This window comes from Camelus bactrianus, chromosome 5 (assembly GCF_048773025.1).
Source record: "Camelus bactrianus isolate YW-2024 breed Bactrian camel chromosome 5, ASM4877302v1, whole genome shotgun sequence".
Taxonomy (NCBI): domain Eukaryota; kingdom Metazoa; phylum Chordata; class Mammalia; order Artiodactyla; family Camelidae; genus Camelus; species Camelus bactrianus.
Window position 1 is genome coordinate 81,798,638 of NC_133543.1, and position 25,612 is coordinate 81,824,249.

At 34.3% G+C, this 25,612-nt stretch overlaps 1 protein-coding gene across 11 annotated transcripts in view; it reads right to left on the minus strand.

Annotated features, from left to right (window-relative positions):
- The window catches only part of CCDC150 (coiled-coil domain containing 150), a 64,763-nt gene that overhangs the window by 18,410 nt on the left and 20,741 nt on the right, over window positions 1-25,612 (minus strand). For 9 of the 11 annotated variants that reach the window (XM_074364227.1, XM_074364229.1, XM_074364230.1 and 6 more), the window contains 6 exons: window positions 25,066-25,173; window positions 23,128-23,252; window positions 22,693-22,870; window positions 22,071-22,139; window positions 9,948-10,061; window positions 4,289-4,372 (listed from right to left, as the gene is read on the minus strand). In XM_074364227.1, coding sequence (XP_074220328.1) covers window positions 4,289-4,372; window positions 9,948-10,061; window positions 22,071-22,139; window positions 22,693-22,870; window positions 23,128-23,252; window positions 25,066-25,173 — 678 coding nt within the window. The remainder of the gene's footprint in view (window positions 1-4,288; window positions 4,373-9,947; window positions 10,062-22,070; window positions 22,140-22,692; window positions 22,871-23,127; window positions 23,253-25,065; window positions 25,174-25,612) is intronic. The other 2 variants (XM_074364233.1, XM_074364237.1) reach the window with 1 other exon arrangement.

Below are 25,612 nucleotides of genomic sequence, written 5' to 3' on the forward strand. Positions count from 1 at the left end.
ACAACTAACATTACTGAACCTATTCCTGAATCAGGAAAAATATCATCCAAAATTTTTTATTTAAATTAACTTTTCCCTCTGTCAGTATCTTTTCTTGTTTCCCTCTGTGTGTGTGTGTGGGGGGGGGGGACTATTTTTTTCTTTTTTAATGATTCACTTCCAAGTAAATGGCAGACATCATATGTTTCCTCAGCATGAGGAGTTTAAAAAATTCCCGAGGTGAGTCTACTATGTAGCTAAGGCTGAGAACCACTAATTTAGATGTCAGTGTTTCCACTGAAGTTGGTTTAAGGCAGGTCTAGCTGTATGAGCAGCAAGCTTCCTGCTCTGTGGATATTAACAGGGACAAAGCCCATAGGAAGTGAAAGAATATTATCATCTCATTAACTCAAGTCTATTCTATTGCCTCGAGTCCCAATTTCCATGGTTATTTCTTTTTAGGAATGTTATAAAAATTCAGCAAAAGAGGGAATATATGCAATGGAGATTAAGATGGCAGAGCAAGAGGATGCAGAGCTCATCTAGCCTACAAACAAGTCATAAATACATCAACATACGGAGCAGCTCTCACTCAAAACAAACTGGAGACTGGCAAAAAGAGTTCTGTGACCAAGGCTGTGAAGAAAGATACACATCGATTTTGGTAGGAAGGGAGAAGTGATCAGGCTGGGACCACCACCACTAGCAGGCGCACAGAGAAGGAGGGGATATCATAGGTTTGGAGATCCTCCCTGGGGACTGAAGGGCATAAGCCACATATTGGAACTCCCAACCCTGGGAATTGACACTGGGAAGACGAGTCCCATTAGATGTGTTGAAAACCAGTGGGATTTACCAGAGAGCTGTAAGAAACAGACTATATATACACTCCTGAAGGGTGGGGGGGCACGCGCACACACACAAGCTTGCTTACTCCCAGGAACAAGGCAGAGGAAAGACTGAAAACTGCTTGATGCTCCTTCCAGTTTCCTATGACCAACCCAGTAAGTGCCCTGGCCCTCACTGGATGCCAGCTCCAGGAACCCCCCTTGCTCTTGTGCAGCTCCCCACTATGGTAAAGGCTGCCACTGCCAGGGAGAATGAGTACCTGGGGGAGACAGAGCCGGCCTGGACTCAGCCCAAACAAGATGAACCCAAAGAGACCCACAATAAGACATATAATTAAAATGGCAAAAGTTAAAGATGAAAAAAGAATTTTACAGGCAGCAAGAGAAAGATAAACTCTAGAAACATAATCTTCCAAAACTGAATCTGGAAGAAACAGATAATCTGGACAGACTAATCACTAGTAGTGAAACGGAATTAGTAATGAAAAAACTCCCAGCCATCAACAGTCCAGGACCTGACAGCTTCACAGGGAAATTTTTATCAAACATACAAAGAGCTGATATCTATTCTTAAACTATTCCAAAAGATTAAAAAGGATGGAACACTCCCAATTTATTTTATGAGGACACCATTACCTTGATACAAAGACAAAGATACCACACACACACACACACACACACAAAAAGAATAAATTACAGGCCAATATCTCTGGTGAATATAGGCACAAATATCCTCAACAAAATATCAGCAAACCAAATTCAACAATATATAAAAAGGATCATATACTACGATCAAGTGGGATTTCTAGGGATGAATGGTTGAATACCCACAAATCAATCAATGTGATACACCACATTAACAAAAGGATCAAAATCACATGATCATCTCAATAGATGCAGAAAAAGCATTTAACAAAATTCAACATCCATTCATGATAAAAACTCCAAATAAAGATGGAACAGAAGGGACATATCACAATATAATAAAAGCCATTATGACAAAGACACATCTAATATCATACTCAATGGTGAAAGCTGAAAGCTTCTCCTCTAAGAGCAGGAACAAGACAAGGATATACACTCTGGCCACTTTTATTCAACATAGTTTTGGCAGTCCTAGCCACAGTAATCAGACAAGGAAAAGAAATAAAAGGCATCCAAATTGGAAGGAAAGAAGTAAAACTGTTACTATTTGCAGATGATATGATACTTTACATAGAAAATCCTAAGTCTCCACCAAAAAAAAAAAAAAAAAAAAAGAATAAATGAATTCAGTAAAGCTGCAAGATACAAGATTAATATACACAAATCTGTTGCTTTTCCATACACTATAATGAACTATCGGAAAGAGAAAGCAAGAAATCAATTCCATTTAAAATTGCACCAAAAAGAATAAAATACCTAGGCATGAACTTATCCAAGGGGATGAAAGACCTATACTCTGAAAACTATAAAACATGATGAAGAAAAGTGAAGATGATACAAAGAAATGGAAAGATATCCCATGCTCATGGACTGGAAGAATTAATACTGTTAAATGTCCATGCTACCAAAACAAGTTACAGATTTAATGCAATGACATTTTTCACAGAACTAGAATAATCATAAAATGTATATGGAACCACAAAAGACACTAAACAGCCAACAGAAATTGTTGTCTTTCAAAGAAACACACACAAAGCTGGAGGTATCATGCTCCCTGATTCCAGAGCATACTACAAAGCTACAGTAATCCAAACAGTATGATACTGGCATAAAAAGAAACACATAGATCAATGGAACAGAATAGAGAGTTCACAAATAAACCCATGCATATATAGTCAATTATTTTACAACAAAGGAACAAGAATATACAATGGGAAAAAGATTTTCTCTTCAATAAACGGTGTTGGGGAAACTTGACAGCCACTTGCAAAAGAAAGAAACTAGACCATTATCTTAGAGCATTTACAAAAATTAACTCAAAATAGGTTACAGACTTGAATGTTAAAACCTGAAACCATAAAATTCCTAGAAGAAAACAGACAAAACCCTCTTTGACATATATTGTAGCAATATTTCTTTGGATCTGTCTCCTAAGGCAAAGGAAACAAAATAAAAAATAAACAAATGGAATCTAAGCTTTTGCACAGGAAAGCAAACTACTGACAAAAGGAAAAGACTGAATGGGAGAAAATGTTTGCAAATGATAAAACTGATAAGGGGTTAATACCCAAACTATTAACAGTTAACACAACTCTGTATCAAAAAAACCCCAATTAAAACATGGGGAAGAAAACACACAGAAGGCCAAAAAGCACAGGAAAAGATGTTCAACATTGCTTATCATCAGGGAAATGCAAGTCAAAACCACAATGAGACATGATCTCACAGCTGTCAAAATCGCTATTATAAAAAAGAGCACAAATAACAAGTATTAGCAAGAATGGAGAGAAAAGGGAGCTCTAGTGCACTGGTGGTGCAAACGTAAATTAGTGCAGCCACTATGGAAAACAGTATGGAGGTTCCTCAAAAAACTAAAAACAGAACTACTATATGATCCAGCAATTTCACCCCTAAGTATACATCTGAAGAAAATGAAAATAGTAATTCAAAAAGATACAAGCACCCCAAAGTTCACAGCAGCATTATTTACAATAGCCAAGATACAGAAGCAACCTTAGTGTCATCAATAGATGAATGGATAAAGATGTAGTATACACATATACATACATCCATACACACACACACTCTCTCAAATATTACTTAGCCGTAAGATGAAATTTAGCAACAACATGGATGAACCTGGAGGGAATTATGCTTAGTGAAATAAGTCAGACAAAGACAAATACTGTATGTTATCACTTATGTGGAATCTAAAGAGTGAAACAAAGGAATGAAAATAACAAAACAGAGACAGACCCACAGCTATAGAGAACAAACTAGTGGTTATCAGTAGGGGAAGGGGAGGGGCAAGATAGGAGCAGGGGATTAAGAGATAGAAACTACTATGTATAAAATAAATAAGCTACATGGATCTATTGTTCAGCACAGAGAACATAGCCAATATTTTACAATAACTTTAAATGGAGTGTAATCTATAAAACTATTGAATTACTCTGTTGTACACCTGAAACAAATATAGTATTGTAAATCAACTATACTTCAATAAAAAGAGACAGAACATGGGCTCTCTACATTGGCAGCAAATCACCATGCATAAAATAATTTTAATAAAGCTTGACTGTGTCACAGAATGAGTCTGACTTCACAATTCTAGGTTTCAGCATCATGTTACAGGCATGCAAGCAGAAGTCACCTGGATTTGAATGAGGGAACAAACCTAGGGGGGTCTAAAGACTTGTCCAAAGTTACAGAATTAGTAAATGACAGAGCTAGGTCCTCTCAAAATCCAGTGATATTTAGCTTGACAACTGACATTAAAAATTAGACAACAAAAATCAGAAAATGAAATCTCATACCTGGAGTTTTCCTTTTTCATAGGCCAGTTTATTTTTACTCTCAGTAATTTTTCCCAAGACATTTTCCACCTGCTGTTGGGCAAGCTGATAAAGCAAACACAGGTATCATATCTTTAGGCAGAGAATGAATAATCATTTTCCTTTTTAAACAAGTATTTATACTCTTACTATTTCTACAGTAATGAATTGAGGATTCATATTTATTTGCTACTTCTACCTCTTAGCCTTTCTTTAGGTAGCTGATCGTAGTGCTAATACACAACACGCTAAGGGGAGTCTGAGTGCCTCAAGAGTACCAGAGCTGGTTGTTCTTTATTAGTCCTGTTTTTGTTACATCATTTATTTCTTTGTAGGTGCAATCTAACCCAGGCGTGGGGTGGTTTCATCAGTGGTTGCGAACATAGTGTTTGAGGATTGTATAGAGTCGGCCCTCTATATCCACGGCTTCTGCATCCATGGGTTCAACCAACCATGGAATGAAAATGTTCAGGAAAAAAATAATTTCCCGTAAGTTTCAAAAGGCAAAACTTGAATTTTCCACTGGCAATTGGCAACTATTTACATAGAATTTACATTGTGTTAGGTATTGTAAGTAATCTAAAGATGATTTAAAGTATATGGGAGGATGTGCAAAGGTTATGTGCAAATACTACACTTTTATTTAAGGAACTTGAGTATTCGTGTATTTTGGTATCTATGGGGTCCTGAAGGAATCCCCCATGGATACTGAGGGATGATTGTAGTTCTTTTAGAAAATAGGAGCTGCAAATGATCACACTACTTTGATAATAGGAGACACTTCAGTTACCATAGTAAAAGGCAGTTAAAAAAAAAACAAAACCAAGAAACTTTTGTTGGAAACACCAACACTGTTTGATCAAGTACTCGAAACAGTGTTATCTGGGATAAACATTACTGAGGTCTCTGTATGTCATGAAATTACATATTGAATCACTCAAACAGCCTTTAATAACGACAGTTATTTTTTTCCATATACCTTTTTCCTCAGACTTTGTCAGAAGAAATAAGTATAAAATAGTCCTCTCTTGATTAAATTCTGGGCCTTACTGGTACTTTAGGAACACTACTAGTGATTGGAAATGGAAATTTTCATCTTCCATAATCAATTTCAGTGTTATATCTTAACAGGAAATACTGATATTTGCCATATGTCAAAATCATCATAAATCCACTGTTGGGATAATACACAAGCAAATGTGACTGAGAACACAAATTCTTAATCACACAGGCCAACTAGCTGTGCAATGGATCATTTGCAGTAAATTGAGTTCAAAGTCTTATTAATGTTGGCAAATATCCTACATTGACATAATCACTATTTCTGGTTTAATTTGCTTAATCTGTGAATAATAGAACAAGGGCCCTTTTCAACATTTAAAGCTAAAGAATTTAGACTTTTGTTTTATGTTCAACTTTAGCCAAGTTTGTAAAGATGAAACCATACATGTAGGGATATTAGTTTACACAAGAGACGTTTTCTTCACTATCTCTGACATAGTTACAGCTACTCTTCAGTCATCACTTTGTAGTGCACTTTATTTCATTTAAAATACTGTGAATATTTTCCAAATAAAAGCAAAAACACATTCCAAACTAGATTTCTATATAATATGTAACTCATTTTTCCTTCTGTTCAAAATATTTTCATAATACCATACGTTCTGTAAGTGACCACACTAGTCTGGAGCCTTGCTTTCTCTTTCATAGTTGCCTTGGCTATTAAGCCACTTTGGACATTCTAGACTTGATAAAAACCTAGGGAAAAACTATAAAAAGTGATTAGTTCTCCCTGAAGTTACACACATTCAATATAAAATTTATACTCCGTATTAGGCATCAGTGGGTTATTAACTACTATGGCGATCTAGGTATTTGTCCTATTAGACCAATATTTATCCCATACCTATTAATATATACTCGTACATTCAGTTTTTTAAACTTTCACTTTCAATCACTGTGTGTTGCTCTAAGGCAAAGAAAGGATGATTTTATATATATATATATAAATATATAATATATATATTTAAAGCATTCAGAACAATAAAATATTGGTTTCAAAATAACCTAAGGGACATGTAGACTGCTATCAATAAATAGGAGGCTAGTAATAATATTATCATAACATGAGTCGTCAATTAGTTTTCTGTCTGTGGAAGATATACGGTCCACCTTTGCCAAGGTATTTTCCATTTTGGGAACTATGATGTAAAATCATCCCATGAATGCAACATTTGGGATTATGTTCTGATCAAGCCTTCAGCAGAAAATATATTATAAAGATGGCCAATAATGCTGCAGAAACAAAGCTACACTATACCTATAAAACCTTATTTAAAATTTAAAATTCAGTTCCAAGTCCTGTAAACTGAGATGCCCGATGTGTTGCAAAGTATAGATATAGCTTATAAAAAATCAAGAGCTAGACTTAACCTAAAATATGCTGGCTATTACAAATAAAAATAATCAAAAATAACTTTGCTTGTCTTCTTGGAATGTGGAAAGGCTTTTTTTTGTTTGTTTTGGAGTCACTTAGATGGTCGGAATCTCTTACAAAAGGTGTCCAGGAATTTTTAAAATAATGGCACTTTTTGTCTCAATAAAATTCCCTCTTTTAGGCAAAGGTATAAAGAATTCTACTAATCTTTCAAGTACACTTTTAAAATAAATTCCCCTTTTTTTGCCACTAAAGGAACACTAATGCACTGATAAGTGAAAACTTTCTAAGCAAAATCAAAATGTGCTAATATTTGACACAGGATAACTTATTTAAATTTATGACAAACAAAAAGAAATTGTTCCAGTTGCTAAAGGAAAGTAGATATTAAGGCAGTAACTTAAATGACTGTTTTCAGATTATTTAAATAGGCCTTCTATTTAAGAAAATCAATGGAACACTAGAAATTAGAGAGAGACCACTTAATGAGCGAATATCTCAGATTCTGAGTTGTGCAATGCAGAACTCAGATTAACCTTTGTTTAAATAATCTTGGCAATATACTACAAAGATTATTAATACGCAGAGCAAAACAAACTGGAGAATCACCTGAGAAGCAGCATACAAAGAAATGCTAATGGTTAGAATACACAATTTAACTCAAACACAAAAATATCAGTCTTTGGAAAAGCAGGGAGCTAACACAGAATTACCTTAAGATACGAAAGGTTGACTGACAAGGATCAATAGTAAGCCACAAAATGACTTCTAAAATCATTTAAAAAATCTGGATAAGCTGTAAAAATTAGCAGAAGCTGTTAGAAGAATATATAAAACTAAAAGAGAATGGCATCTTGGTAAAGATATTTCATAATTTAAGCAGATTGTTAAGTAGGAACTTTATTCAAAATATTTAACAATCAGTATTACATGCACCCTGGCAAATGGAATCAACTCTGTCACTCCTACAAGTGTACACTGACTGGATGTCATCCTAGTTTTAAGAAATACTGCACTTAATTTGTTGTGTAATTTCAAGTCATTAAAGCCCTAGTTGTGCATGGAACTAATTTTATTTCTGTCTGGTGCTACCATTTGAAAATGTATGTTTAAAATACAAAAGAGAAGTGGGAAGATAGATAGTTATTTAACTTGAATCGAGGAACAGTTATCTTTCTTTCCACATTTGGATTTTTTTCTCAGTGTGGCTCCCCAAATGACTGCCTGTGGTAATGGACTTAAATTACACCATCATTAAAGCCTGAAATGGCAAAAACAAACCTAAAATTGGAAAGTGTGAGGAAAAAAAGAAAGAATGATATTTATACATGGATACAGTATGCTGGTCGTATGATGGACACTTTACACACAATATGCTATTTAATTCTGACTGCCTGGCAGTAGACAGGACCTTCCCTCTGTGTTCTACCCAATCAATGTTTCTTAAACAGATATTATGTATTTGGCATAATACATGCCAGGCAAGGGAGTATAAAGATGAGTAACTACTCTTCTAGCATTAGAAGAGAGTGAAGGCAGATGGGTAAACAGGTCAATTTCTAATTTATGTAGTAATTATTTTGATACAAGTATGAACAGTATGCTGTGGGAACCCCACAGTTAGGGGAGAGTCCCTTGGCACTGAAGGCCAGAGAGGTTAAGAATCCGACCAGGTCACACACAGTAAATGAAGCCAAGGACTAAAACCAGGTCTGAGTTTAAATCTGTGGTGTGGTATACACAATACACACTCATATGTATATCTCTAAAAATCATTAAGAAGTGTTACGAGAGGGTAATTTTTATTGAGAATTTCAAGTGTTAATTCTCAAAGAACAAAAATACACTGCCAGCACTGAACAGCAATAGGTTAAATGATATTGCTCAGATTAAAAAAAAAGTCCTGAAATCTCAACCTCTTTGCTCAAGACTCACAACCAAATGAAGCACTTCCAGGCAGGCTTGGTGAGAGAAGATACTACGCAGAGACACAGAACTGCAAACTGGAAGTGAGGTGTGGGTAATAACTGGAGACCTTAGTCAAGAGGTGTGGTGAGCAGACAAGAATCAACACTGACCAAATCACTTGCAAGATCTGTCAAAGTCACTAATAAAGTAGGGCCACAGGCCTGCTCACTGGCGGTGGGGGCATGAAAGAGTCACGCAGACTGAGACGAGGTCTTCCAGATAAGCCCAGTTGAGGCCTGGACAACAACAAAGGACACGGATGAATCTTTAATCCTGGGGGAGGGAGGGCTGGTTTGAGAGTACCAGAAATTGGAGCTAATGCACCTTGTTGCTCTGATACGAACTTATAGGTTCATCCTGGGACAGTTGGGATATAAAGAATTCAATAAATGTCAGCTATCTGCTACATGCTTTACATGTAATAACTTAATCTTAACAACCTCCTAATCATAGCATTATTATCCGTATTTTGACAGATTAAGAAACTGAGGCTCAGAGAGGTTAAGGATAATACTCAAAACTGAAACATAGGTAGTCTGGCTCTAAAGCCATGAAAATGTAAGAGGATTTAGATTTAGTGTCTGCAATTTTTCATAGTTGAAGTAATGAGCAGCTTAGGACAGAAATTGAAAGAATTTAGCTCAGATTAAGAAAGACTCACATCAGGGCCCTCTATGGAATTTTAAAAGATGATTTGCATGTGACAGAAGCCGTAACTAATTCTTTTTCAAATATTCAAAAGCACACAAAAAACTTATTAGCTGGTTAACAGACCAATCATGTCTTTAAATCCCCTTCACTTGGAGATGCTTTAAGAATTGTAGCATTTGTTTGTAATGCCTTGACCTTGTCAAATAGCTTTTAGAAATCAGACTTACTACTGATTTCCTAATGGAGGGAACTGTCAGAAAGGGGAAAAAATACAAGTTTCTTCTTCACAATTTATGAAGGAGAAAATACTCTAAAACATTAGAAATATTTGTGCTTTTCAGCATTATAGATCATCTGTGTAGGCAGATATTTAATAGCTGCCTTAAATTCTTATTTTCTTAAATCCTCTATTGTTTGAATACTGTTTGAATATGTAGCTCTCTGACATTTTTAGCCTGAGTTATTCAGGACTTGTGCTAATTATCAAAACATGAACAAATGAAGAAAACTTATCTCCTGACTTTTGATTTTTTTAAACTCACTAGTCATTAATTGACTCCTTCAGACTGACCTTTTTATACCCACCCAATGGTAATCAGAAGTTGCTTGCTGAAGTTCTAGGGAAGCCATCTGATCTGCCAGTTGCTTATTCTTTTCCTCTGCAGTATGCAGGCTGTGAGTTAATGCATTTATGTCTACCTTTGAAAAACAAATGGAGAAAAGAAATCCAAGAACCAAAAATATTATTTTGTTTTTAAAATAGTATCTTTAACTGTAAAATAGATGGTATCTTATGAACATGTTCCCCTGCTTTTCTAGTTCTCTTCAGCAGGAGGGTTATTACAAATTATACAGTGAACATTTACTAGTAGTGGAAGTCCCTCTGGTACTTGGTATTTGTTTAAATATTAACTCAAGCTTATACATATAGATGAAAAATCCTCCACAAAATATTAGTAAAATGAATCCAGCAATATAGAAAAGGCTAACAAATCAGGACTAAGTGAAGTTTATCCCCTTAATACAAAGCTTGTTCGACACTTAAAATCAATTACTATAACTGACCACATCGATAAACTCTAGAAGAAAAACCATATGACCCATCTCAATTTACGCAGAAAAAGAATGTCACAAAATTTAACATTAATTTGTGATAAAAATCCAGTAACTCAGATATGAAGGGGAACCATCTCTATGTGATAAGCTATATCTATAAAAAACCTACAACTAATATCAATATTGGTGAAAGATGAATGTTTTCCCCTAAGACTGAGGAAAAGGCAAGGATATATGCCCTCACCATTCCTATTCAATATCATACGAGGCCTTAGCTGTTGCAGTAAGGTAAGAAAAAGTAAAAAAGGCATAGAGATTGGAAAGGGAGAAATAAAACTGCCTCTACTTACAACAGACATGATTGTCTACATAGGAAATCTCAAAGAATCTACGGAAAAGATACTAGAATAATGAGTTTAGGAAGGTTGAAGGATGCAAGTTCAAATCAATTGCATTTTTATATATTAGCAACAAACAACTGGAAATCAATATTTCTTAAAAGTAATATTTATAACAGTACAAAAACCCATGAAATTCTTAGATACAAATCTAAAACAACATGTCCAATATTTGACATGCTGAAAATTGCAAAATGCTAACAAGATAAATCAAAAACCTAAATAAAATGGAGAGACATAATGTGTTCCTGTATTAGAAGATTCAATATTGCTAAGATGTCAACTTTCTAATTCCAATTGTAAATGTGCAGAGTAATTTACCAGTGTACACCCTTTGGTGGAGTCTGGACTGTGAGTCTAGGAAAAATGGCCTTAAGAAATACTAAAGGGAGCTCTTTAGGCTGAAATAAAAGGGCATTAGATAATGACTGGAATCATGTAAATAAATAAGGGATACAAGCAAATGTAGCAACACAGGTACATGGAAAAATATATATAACTATGTATTTTTGTTTGTAACTCTCTTTGTTACCAGTAAATCAAAAATATATAATAAAAGAAAGGTTAATGGAATTAAAACAGTGCCCTAAAAATATCTACTTCACACAAAAGAAGGCAGTAATGGAGAAACAGAGGAACAAAAAGCATATAAGATATATCAAAAAAAAAAAAAGTTGGCAGATGTAAATTCTACCTTATGGGTAATTATGTGAAATATAAATGGATTAAACACTCCATTAAAAAGCATAGAAAGGCAAAATGAATTTTTTAAAAGACCCAACTGAATGCTGTTTATGAGACACATATTAAATACGAAGACATAAATGGGTTGAAAATAAAAGGATAGAAAAAGATACATGATATAAATGTAACCTGAAAAGAGTTGAAGCTGCTACATTAACATTAGACCAAGTAGACATTAAGACAAAAATCTTTGAGATAAAGAAGGTCATTATATATTGAAAAAAGTATCAACCCATTAAGAAGATAGTATTTATAAGGGTACTACATAATCCTCAAGGGATCAGTCCAAAAAGATGTAATATGTATGCACCCAAAATAGAAGCACTTCACTAAATAAGACAACTGTTAGAAGACATAAAAGGAGAAATCAACAGTAACACAATAATAGTGGGGGGCCTTGACACCCCACTTACATTAATGGACAGATCATACAGAAAGAAAATTAATAAGGAAGCATAGGCCTTAAGTGACACGTTAGACTAGATAGGCTTAACTGATATTTATAGAGCATTCCATCCAAAAGCAGCAGAATACACATTCTTCTCAAGCGCACTTGGAACATTCTCCAGGATAGATCACATGTTGGCCCACAAAGCAAGCCTTGGTAAATTTAAGAAAGTTGAAATCATATTGAGCATCTATTCTGACCACAATGCTATGAGATTAGAAATCAATGACAGAGAAAAAAACTGCAGAAACCACACACATGTGGAGGCTAAACAATACGCTACCAAACAACCAATGGATCACTGAAGAAATCAAAGAGGAAATCAAAAAATACTTAGAGACAAATGAAAATAAAAACACGATGATCCAAAACCTATGGGACACAGCAAAAGCAATTCTCAGAGGGAAGCTTATAGCATTACAAGCTAACCTCAGGAAACAAAGTCTCAAACAACTTAACTTTACACCTAAAGCAACTAGAAAAAGAAGAACAAACAAAACCCAAATTTAGAAAAAGGAAGAAATCATAAAGATTAGAGCAGAAATAAATGAAATAGAGACTTAAAAAAATAATAGAAAGAATCAATGAAACTAAAAGCTGGGTCTTTGAAAAGATAAGCAAAATTGATAAACCTTTAGTCAGACTCATCAAGAAAAAAAGAGAGCCCAAATTAAAATCAGAAATGAAAAAGAAGTTACAATCAACACCACAGAAACACAAAGGATCATGAGACTACCATGAGCAACTATACACTAACAAAATGGACAACCTAGAAGAAATGGACAATTTCTTAGAAAGGTACAATCTCCCAAGACTGAATCAGGAAGAAACAGGAAATATAAACAGACCAATTACCAACTCTGAAATTGAATCACTAATTTAAAAACTCAGCAAACAAAAGCTCAGGATCAAATGGCTTCACAGGCAAATTTTACCAAATATTTAGAGAAGAGTTAACACCTATCCTTCTGAAACTATTCCAAAAAATTATAGAGGAAGGAACACTTCCAAATTCATTCTATGAGGCCACTATCACACTGATACCAAAACCAGACAAAGATATGACAAAAAAAATTACAGGCTAATATCATTTATGAATACAGATGCAAAAATCCTCAATGATACTAGCAAATTGACTCCAACAATACATTAAAAAAGATTATACACCATGATCAAGTGGGATTTATCCCAGGGGTGCAAGGATTCTTCACTGTCTGCAGATCAATCCATGTGATACACCACAGTAACAAACTGAAGAATAAAACCCATATGGTCATCTCAATAGATGCAGAGAAAGCTTTTGATAAAGTTCAACATCCATTTATGATAAAAACTCTCCAAAAAGTGGGCAGAGGGAACATACCTCAACATAATAAAGGCCATATACAAGAAACCCACAGCTAACATTCTCAATGGTGAAAAGCTGAAAGAATTTTCTCTAAGATCAGGAACAAGACAAGGATGTACACTCTGGCCACTTCTATTCAACATAGTTTTGGAAGTCCTAGTCACAGCAATCGGAGAAGAAAGAGAAATAAAAGGAATCCAAACTGGAAAAGATGAAGTAAAATGGTCACTGTCTGCAGATGCCATGCTACTATATATAGAAAATCCTAAAAAGGCTACCAGAAAACTACTACAGCTCATCAATAAATTCTGTAAAGTTGCAGGATACAAAATTAATATACAGAAATCAGTTGCATATCTATACACTAATAACAAAATAGCAGAAAAAGAAATTAAGGAAGCAATCCCATTACCATCACACTAAAGAATAAAGTATCTAGGAATAAACCTACCTAAGGAGGCGAAGTACCTGAACTCCAAAAACTGTAAGACACTGATGAAAGAAACTGAAGACGTCACAAACAGATGGATAGATATCCCATGTCTTGGATTGGAAGACTCAAAATTGTTAAAATGGCCATCCTACACAAGGTGATATACAGATTCAGTACAATACCTGTCAAATGTCAATGACATTTTTCAGAGAACTGGAACAAAAACAATGTTAAAATTTCTGTGGAAACACAAAAGACCCTGAATAGTCAAAGCAATCTTGAGAAAGAAGAACAGAGCTGGGGGGAATCATGCTCCCTGACTTCAGACTATACTACAATGCTACAGTAATCAAAACAGTTTGGTACTGACACAAAAACAGACACATAGATCAATGAAACAGGATAGAAAGTCCAGATATGAACCCACTAATGGGCAATCAATCTACAACAAAGGAGGTAAGAATATACACAACTGAGAAAAGATGGCTCTTCAATACATGGTGCTGGGAAAACTGGACAGCTACATGTAAGACTGAAACTAGAACATTCTCTAACACGATAGATAAAAATAAACTCAAAGTGGATTAAAGATCTAAATATAAGACTGGATACTATACAACTCCTAGAGGAAAACATAGGCAGAAAACTCTTTGACATACATTTCAGCAATATTTTTCTGAACCAGCTCCTAGAGTAATGGAAATAAAAGGAAAAATAAACAAATGGGGCCTAATTAAACTTAAAAGCTTTTTTTGCACAGCAAAAGAAACCAAAAAATGAAAAGACAACCTAAAGAATGGGAGAAAATATTTGCAAATGACAAGACTGACAAAGGACTAATGCCCAAAATATACAAACAGCTCATACAGCTTAATTAAAAAAAAAAAAGCAACAACCCAATCAAAAAATGGGCACAAGACCTAAGTAGATATTACTCAAATACATCTAGATGGCCAACAGGCACATGAAAAGATGCTCAATATCACTAATTATTACAGAAATGCAAATCAAAACTATAATGAGGTATTACCTCACACCACTCAGAATGGCCATCATTCAAAAGTCTATAAATAATAAATGCTGGAGAATTTGTGGAGAAAAATGAACCCTCCTATTCTGTTGGTGGGAATGCAAATTGGTATAGCCGCTGTAGAAAACAGTATGGATATTAATGAAAAAACTAAAAATAGATTTGCCATATAACCCAGCAATCTTACTCCTGGACACATATCCAAAGAAAATTATAATTCGAAAAGACACATGTACCCCAGTGTTCACACCAGCATTATTTATAATAGCCAAGACATGGAAACAATCTAAATGTCTATCAACAGATGATGGATAAAGAAGATGTGGTATACACACACACACACACACACACACACACACACACACACACACACAATGGAATATTAGCCATAAAAAGAATGAAGTAATGCCATTTGCAGCAACATGGATGGACCCAGAGATTATCATATTGAATGAATTAAGTCAAGTGAGAAAGACAAATATGATATCACTTTAATGTGTAATCTAAAAAAAAAATGATACAGATTCTATTTATGAAACAAAAGCAGACTCACGGACACAGAAAACAAACTATGGTTACCAAAGGGGAAAGGGTGGAGAGGGATAAATTAGGGGTTGGGGATTTACAAACACACATTACTATATATAAAATAGATAAACAACAAGGACCTACTGTATAGCACAGGGAACCATATTCAATTTCTTGTAATAATATATAATGGAAAAGAATCTTGAAAGAAAAAATATATGTATGTATATGTATGACTAAATCATTTTGCTATACACTGGAAACTAACATTGTAAATCAACTATACTTCAAAAAAATTTTTAAAAAAGAAGATAGTATTTATAAATGCATGTGCATCTAACAACAGAGCCCCAGTGAAGCAAAAACAATAAAGCAAAAGCTGACAGAATTGAAGGGAGAAAAACAATTCAACAGTAATAGAGTTCAATATCCCACTTTCAATAATAGGTAGAAGAGTCAGACAGATCAATGAGGAAGCTACAGATGACTTGAGTAACAGTATAAAGCAACTGAACCTAACAGACATCTTTAGAACACTCTTCTAAACGATAGTGTAATACATTTTTCTCAAGTGCACACAAAGCATTCTCTAGGATATAACATATATTAGATCATAAAACTTTCAATAAATTCCAAAGGACTGAAATTATACAAAGTATGTTCTCCAATCACAATGAAAGAAAATAAAAAATCAACAAAAAAAAGGAAGTTTGGGAAATTCACATATATGAGGAAATTCGACAACATATTTCCAATGGATCAAAGAGGAAATTACAAAGGAAATGAAAACATGATGAAAAAAACGTATCCTATGCAGTGAAAGTGATGCTTAGAGGGAAATTAATGGCTGTATGAACTTACATTAAAAAAGGAGAACTATCTCAAACCAATAACCTAAGTTTCCATCTTAAGAACCTAGAAAAAAGAATAAATTAAACCCAAAGCAAGCAAAAGGTAGAAAATAATGATAGAATAAAACAGAGAAGAGAAAAACATTGGAGAAAATCAGTAGAGCCAAAAGTCAGTTCTTTGAAAAGATCAACAAATCTGACAAACTGTTAGGTGTATTAACCAAGAAAAAAATAAAGAATACACAAATTACTGAAATTAGAAATGAAAGAAGGGACAAGATACTGAATTTCCAGAAATAAAAAAGGGGCTACTATGAAGAACTGTGTGCCAATAAATTAGACAGCCTAGATGAAATGGACAAATTCCTAGAAAGACCCAAATGACCAAAACTGACTCAAAAAGAAAAAAGTAGAAAATCTGAATTGAATTATGTCAAGGAAAGAGATTAAATTCATAATAATAACAACAATAATAAACAAACAGAACACTCTCCACAATAAAAAACCTAGAACCAGAGGGCTTTACTGGTGAATTCTACAAAACACTTACAAGAATTAAAACCAATCCCTTGCAAACCTCCTCAAAACAGAAGGGGAGGGAACACTTACAAATCATTTTAAGAAGCCAACATTACCTTGATACCAAAACCAAAGACATCACAAGGGAAAAAAAAACTGCAGAATATCCCTTATTAATATATATTTTAAAATCCTCAACAAAATACTACCAAGCTAAATCAAACAACATCTAAAAAAAATTATGACCTTTCACTATAACCAAGTGAAATTTATTGCTCAAATGAAAGCTTAGTTCAGTATCTGAAATCAATGTACTATACCTTAGCAACAGAATAAAGGACAAAATCCACAAGATTATTCCAGTAAATATAGAAAAAGCAACTGACAGAATTCAACACATTTTCATGATAAAAATTCTCAACAAACTAGGAATAGAGACTAATTTCCTCATCCTGATGATGGGCATTTAGGAAAAGCACACAGCTAGCATCATACTTAGTAGTGACAAACTGAAAGATTTCCCTCTAAGATCAGGAACAAGATGAAGATATCTGCTCTTATTGCTTCTGTCCAACATTGTACTGGAGATTCCAGCCAAGGTAATTACACAGGAAAAAGAAATAAAAGGCAGCAAAATTGGAAAGGAAGAAATAAAACTATTTCTACTTGCAGATGGCACAATCTTATACAGAGAAAATATATATTGTGTTAAGATTGCAATACTCCCCAAATTGATCTACAGACTTAATACAAACCCTATCAAAATTCCAGCTGCTTTTTTCCCCAGAAGTGGAAAATCTGATCCTGAAATTCATATAGAAATGTAAGGATCCAGAATAGCGGGAACAATCTCAAAAAAAAAAAAAAAAAAAGTTGGAGGACTCGCACATCTCAATTTAAAAACTTACTACAAAGCTAAAGTAATCAAAAGCATGTAGTACTAGGATAAGGACAGTCATACAGGTCAATGCAGTGGAACTGAGAGTCCAGAGGTAAACTCATGTATCTATGGTTAGCTGGATTTTGACAAGGGAACCAAGATTACTCGATAGAAAAAACAGTCTTCCAACAAATAGTGCTGGGGTAACTAGATATCCCTAGGCAAAATAAGGAAGTTGAACCTCTACCTCATATCACATATATAATTTGACCCAAAATGGATCAAAGACCTAAATATAATCTGTAAAGCTATAAAATTCTTAGAATAAAAAAACAGGTGTAAATCTTGTGATCTTGGATTAGGCAACAGTTTCTCAAATGTAACATCTAAAGCACAGGCAATCAAAGAAAAAAACTGGTAAATTGGACTTCATAAAAATTTAAAGAGAGCCCAAAGAAAGGGAGAAAAATATCTGCAAATCACATATCTGATAAGGGTCTACTATCCAGAATTTATAAAGGACTCTTACAATTCAACAATTAAAAGACATTAAATAACCCAGTTTAAACACTGGTAAAGGATCCGAATAGACATTTCTCCAAAGAAGATACACAAATGGCCTATAAGCACATAAAAATTTGCCCAATATCATTAGTCATTAGTGAAATGCAAATAAAAACCAAAACGAGGTACCACTTTCACACCTACTGGGATGGCTATTATAAAAGAGTGGAAAATAACATGTGTTGGTGAGGATGTGGTGAAACGGGAGCCCTTGAAAATTGCTGGTGGGAAGGTAAAACTGTTCAGTACTGTGGAAAACAGTCTGGTGGTTCTTCAATAAGTTAAACATAATATTACTATATGACCCAGCAATTCCACTCCTAGATATATATCCCAAAGACCTGAAAACAGGTACTTACTCAAATGTTTATAGCAGCACTAATCAGAACAGCTTAAAGATAGAAACAGTGGAAATATCCATCAACAGATAAATTTTGTGTATATATAGACATACATACACACAAACACAATGAATATTACTCAGCCATAAAAAGGAATGAAGTACTGATACATACAACTGGGTGACCCTAAAAATATTATGCGAAGTGAAAGAAGCCAGATACAAAAGATCATATATTGTATGATTATATTTATGTGAAATATCCATAAATAGGTAAATCCATATAGATAAAATGCAGATCTGTGGCTGTCAGGGGCTGAGGGAAGGAGGGAATGGGGAGTGATTGCTTAGTGGGTATTGGGTTAATGGGTATTGGGTTTCCTTTTGCAGTGATGAAAACATTTTGGAACTAGACAGAGGTGGTGGTTGTGCAATATTTTGAATGTACTAAATGCCAATGAACTGTTCACTTTCAATGGCTGATTTTGTAGTGTGTGAATTTCACTTCAATTAGAAAAAAAACCACAATGAGATACTTTACACCTATAAGGATGGGTATAGTTTTTTTTTTTTAAGTGGACAATCACAAGTGTAGGCAAGGACATGGAAATAGTGGAATCATATATTGCTAGTGGGATTATAAAATGGTGCAGCTACCTTGTAGAACAGTTTGGCAGTTTCTCAAAGTGATAAACAGAATTTTCAGATGACCCAGTAGTTTTATTCCTGGGGAAATGAAAATACATGCTCATAAAAAGAACTGTACACAAATGTTCATAGCACTATTCTTAACAGCCAAAAAGTGGAAACAGTCTGAATGTCTATCAACTGATAAATGGATAAACAAAATGTGGTATATTCATACAATGTCATTCAGCCATAAAAAAGAATGAAGTCCTTATATACACTATAATATGGACAAACCTTGAGAACAATATGCTGAATAAAGAAGCCAGACCCAAAAAGCCACATACTGTTTGATCCTTTTTACATGCAATGTCCAGAATAGACAAATCCAATGAGACAGAGAGAAGAATAATAGTTACCAGGGCCAGGGACAGGAGCAATAAGGAGTGATTCCTAATGGGTACTGGGGTTTTTCTGGGGTGATAAAAATGTTCTAGAATAAGATAGTAGTGGTGTTTGCACAAACTTGTGAACATACTAAGAAACCACTATGTTGCATATTTTAAGAAGGTACATTTATGGTATATTAATTATATCAATAATAAAAGGTACTAGAACAATCAGATGATTCATCTAAAAAATAAATGAGCCTTGGACTATATCTTTTATGATATACAAAAATTAACTTGAAGTGGATCACAGAACTACTGTAAAACCTAAATTCAAAAAACTAGAGCAGAACAAAGGAAAAAATCTGTGTTCTTAGATTAGGCAAAAACTTCTTAGATATGACACAAAAACTATCATCCATAAAATTTTAAAAATAGATAAACTAGACTTAATCAAAATATAAAACTTCTGCTCTTTTTTAAAGAGTATGAAAAGACAAAGCATAAAATAGAAGAAAAATATGTAAAGTACATATAAAATTTGCTTATATACAAATAGTAAGAATTTTTCACATAAGAATTAATGACTATTATTAAATTTCTGAAAAATCAATAGTAAGAAAACAAACAACTGAATTTAAAATGGTTAAAAGATATGAAGAAATACTTTTAAGTTGTCGATGGCAAAAAAGCAAACGGAGAGATACCCATTACTAGTCACTGGAGAAAAGCAAATTACAGCCATGATGCTATGCCACTACACACTTAGAATGGCTTAAACTAAAAGAATCAACAATACCAAGTGCTGGTGAGAATATGGAGAGACTGGAACTCATATATTACTAACAGGAATGCAAGATGGCATACATCCTTTGGAAAACAGTTGAACATTTATTCTGTATAGTCCAGAAATCTATCTCCTGATATTTATCCAAGAGAAATGAAAATATATGCTCATATGTGAATATTTATACAGGCTTTTTCATAATTGCCAAAATCTAGTAACAACCCAAATGTTCTTCAATTGGCAAACAAGTAAAGAAACTGTGATCTATCTATACGATGGAACATAAACTACTGATACATGCAACATGGATGAATCTCAAACCTCAGATGCTTTATGTGAAATAAAAGAAGCCAGACTTAAAATGCTACATATTATATGATTCCAATTATATGATACTCTGGAAAAGATATAACTATAGGGATAGAAAAACAGAACAGTGGTTGCCAGGGGATGGGGACAAAGGAAGAGGTTGAGTATGAAAGGGCACAAGGGAACTTTCTGGGGTGATAAAAATGTTCTGTATTTTGATTGTGGTGGTGGTTACATGCTTGTGTTCATCAAAGCTCATAGAGTGGTACACTAAAAAAGGGTGAATTTCACTCTGTAAATTACAACAACAAGCATTACTTTAAGAAAACATAACTTTATAATGAAAACACATGTAAAAAATATCAAGTCGGACAAAAAATGTACTCTGTATAATGAACAAGTATCTTTCAGCCCCATGAACATACCCTTAGTCTACTTTAAGATAAATGAAATCAGATAAGCAAAATAATAATGCCATGTTTTAATCACAAATGGCATTTGCCTTAGCCATGAAATATTTTCAAGCAAAAAGTATTAATGAATTTAATATTATCCATCAATTTTCTAAATTTTAAAAAGCATATATGAAGTGTATATCAAGCCATGGGAATTCAGCTTTAAAGATTTTTAGGGTGGACTGTTTTCAAATCACTAGACATGAGTGGACTGAATCACAGAAGGTGCCTGCCGGCTTGGTGAACTGTCTTTGAGCTTGGGCTCAGAATTTAGCTTTTCTTCTCTCTGCTTTTCTTAAGTTTAAAGTCCCCATATGTGGTAATACATATGCTATTTAGTTGAGCCAGAAGCCAAGAAACAGTCAAGGCTTGACAATTTCATGCGACGACTGTTGCTGGGTTTGTTGCATGGGGCGGGTTAGTAGTCCTTGATGCTCCAGATACATTCTCTACATGACAGTGATACATCATATTTACTCTCTTCAAATTTTGAAGTGCAAACAATAATGTTTTAAAAAATTTTGTTTCATTTTTAAAGGATTGTATTTGTTTCTCTAGCCATTCTACCTTTATAGAACCCAGGAAAGGGTACCTTGCAAATAAAGTGGCAAGTGTTAACATGTTAGGAAGCCTAAATTATTTTTGTTTGTTTGTTTTTCTTTTTTAAACAGCATTGTCAGAAATCATCCCTTTGCCTCCCACAGGCCCATGAGCTCACGCTCAGGGGACGTCCTGGCTAAACTACTTGGTGAACACGGGGGTCAGAGGCAGTGATGATTCACTGGCAAATACCAGATGCTCAACAAGCAAACATTCCCCAGAAGCAGCCTTATGCTGAAGTGACTGGAGTGCTCTGAGCTGTATCCAACTTTGTGGCTTCTCTTTTCTCCTGCATGTTGGTCTTCAACAAAATAACCCATCTTCTCAGTAAGATAAGCTGATACAGGAGGCAGCGAAACAGAAGGAAATAAGATACAATGACATAACAAAAAAGTAGAATACCTTGGTTTTAGCTAATTCCTTTTCCAAATTGCATTTTTCTTGTGCTATTTCTTTCTCTGTTTTAGTAACCTGCCCAAAAAGGAGTGAAAAGAAGAAATGGGTCAGTTTTAAAATGGCTTACAGACTCTATCATAGCAGACATACCCTGCATGTCAATTAATACCTACACTGCAGAGATAGCACATCCTCTCAGAAAAGGGGCCACTCGGGGAGTCTCTGAGGCAGAGCAGACTTCACAAACAGCCCTGAAATTAGAAAGACACGTCTGCATGTCAAACTCTGCTGGTTCCTTCCTAACTAGGAAGACAGGGCTGTTTCCCCTTACATTGTTTCCCTTACACTGTCCCACTCCTACAGGGGAAATCGATTTTAAAAAATATGACCCCTTAACTAACATGAGGATGTGTGAACTGTTAGTTAACATTCGCTAATGCTGTATAAGGGTCTATTATTTGGCACAGACTATGCATGTGCTAAAAGACACAGATTAGCCACCTAAAGATTTCTTTAATGGGTAACTCAGACAACTGCATCAGGGTTGTATTTCTTTTCTTTTGCACTTAAAATACAATTTTAAAACAAGGTCACAACCAAGAGGTAACATAAATCTGCCTCTACCTACCTCTCTCTGAAGCCTGTCTTTCTCATCTAGCAGAGACTTCTTCTCTTGCATTGATGCTTCCAGTTCACCTCGCAATCTTGCAATTGTTGATTCCAGCAGCTCTTTTTGCACAGCTGTCCTCTTCTCAATATCCTGTGCTTTCTGGATACACTGGTTATGCTCAAGGATTAAATGGTCTCTGCAGGAAGAGAACAAGGAGATACGAAAGCTAAGTGAGAGTTCTTATTTAACAGAAAGACTAAATGTCCTTTTAGAACATACCTCTCGCCTAAGAGCAGTTACAAAAAAGTTCTAACAAAACTAGTTTCTTGAGGGCAGAGGCTTTATTTGATTTTTGTGGCTGGCCCAGCAAATGTAGTATTAAATGTTTTCATTAAAGATAAGGAAGACAAATGCAAAAACAAAAGATGCAGAAGTTGACCACAATTTACTTACAGATGCACTTGGAGCTGTGTTTTCTCATTCTGAACAGTCTGTAGCTCACTTGTGATAGTGGCATGGGCTGCATCCAGCAGTAAGTTTTGTTCTTGAAATGTCTGTGTCATCATTTTCTGTTCTTCCTGAGTGTTAGAAGTAATATTAAAAGTTGAGATGCCAGAAGTCACTTGATAGGGTATTAATTTTAAATAACTGATCAAAGATACTGAATTAACTTACAAAAGACAAATTTTATTTACATAAGTAAAACCCTTTTAAAAATTTATTTTAATGTCCAGCTCTCTCTTTGTCCCTACACTGACTTGGCCACAATTCTATCATTTTATAGCTCTTCCAGTCAATAATCAAGATGTATTATTTACTTAGTTTGCTGCAAAATTTATAAAACTCCTAACATGAACAAATTTTTAAGATACAAAACTATATTAAGTATATTTTGGGTACTTTAAAATTTCAATATGATACTATATTTTAAAAAGTAAAATAATATCAATGTATATAAAGTGAAAAATCTCTCCATCTCTATCTTCCCCCACCTCTTCCAAATAATTCCACTCTCCAGAGGCAATCACAGTTAAAATTCTTTTGACAGCATCTGAAACTGCACTTAGATACTGTTACAGCATAAGTGCTATAACTGTTTTGCACAATTAATTTTCTCTGGCTCACCATTTTGAAATTATCAAAACATAGCATTTTTATACACACCTTCCCTACCTACAATTTATAAAGCTTTTGTAAATATAGTATATATCAACAGTTACTTTTGCCAACATATTTTAAAGCACTTTTATTTGAACAATATTTGATTTAAAGCAAACCTTCACACCTTCACACTTATTAAAATGAGATCTCATTTGTGTCATATTCCAAAGTTTTAAAATGTTTGTGAAAGTGTTATATACATAAGACACATTATTCAGTCTACTAAATTGTAAGTTCCATGAAAGTAGAGATTTTGTCTTTTCACTGCCATAATTCTATCTAGATCTAGCATCATACTTCCAACGGAGTAAACACTAAATATTTGTTGAATTAATGAAAAATACTTATTGAGTACCTGTTATGTGCAAAATATGCTTAGCAATATGGGTAACAACAAAGATATATAAGACAATGTCTTAGGAGGTTCACAATGTAATACAGGAAATGAGCCATGTACATAAATTACTACCACAGAACGCAGAATAGAGAGGCAGCATAACATGATTAAAAACACTGACTCTAGCTCCACTCCTTACTAGCTAGGTGATTTTGGGTAAGCTGATTAACTTCTCTAAACCTTATTTTTCTTATCTGTAAAATGAGGATAACAAACATCCCTTTATATAACAGATGCTAGGATTAAAGGTGGTAATGTATGTAAAATCCTTAGCACCTCGCTTGGTATATAAGTATGCTGAAAAAAAAAATGAGAGCTTCATTAGTACAGTCTGTTTGTTTAGTGTCTAGAGTATAAGCTGAAAGACAAAATTTATCCTTTCTGGTTGGAGTGATCAAACTTCTTGATGAAAGTAACTTTTAAAGAATGACTAGAATTTCAAATAGTTGAAAATGAAGTAACGACCATTCTCATCAGAGGGAATGGCACAAGCAAAATAGGATAGCACAGGTCTTTGGGGAAAGGTAAATACCCTAGGATCAGTCATAAGTATTCTCCATGATTCTGTCAATACTGGGACAGGTAATTTCTTTTCCTAAAGTAATGTTATCTGAGAAGAAACCATCAAGAAAGCACTGAGCGTAAGGCCAAATGACTCCTCTGATGAAAGCTGAAAACAACTAATCAAAAAATAAAATAATTCAGAAAAATCATTGAAATTAACTGCTAGAATATTTTATTTACCCAGTTTGTTATTTATGTTTCCTGACCTCTTAGCTAAGGAGGCTTCCTGCTGACTCTCCCAGAAATTAACTAATGTTAAATATGAATACCTGAAGAATGGCTTGATGGTCAGCAATGATTCTGGTATTTTCCATTCTAACAGTCTGAAGCATGCTGTTCAGCTCTGAACATTTTCTAGTTAGCTGGTCATTCACAACCTAAGACAATATATATAGCAAATCATAGATCTCTCCAATAAATAATTTTTACTTATATATCATTATTTTTAATGATTTCATAGTATTTCACTATATATGTGAACTTAGTTGATTTAACCTAATCTCAATTGATATTTCACTAATTATAAAATACTTTCAAATGTCTGGAGCCACCACCCTAAATAATTCTAAATTAAAAGGGAAATTTGTTGATTTGGTGGAGCAACCGAAGAATTTGGCAGTTTGCCAGTCTTCTACTCCTCACAATTTTGAATGCTGGTCAATTAGAGCAAGACATCTACAGAATGAAACTTACACAGTAGATTCATGGCCAATATTATAGAAATCCATTCCCAAAATTAGATGATGAGCTTTCAGAATTGTTTAGCTGATAACACAAAATATCTAAGCTCCTTCATCACCAATTATAATATTCATA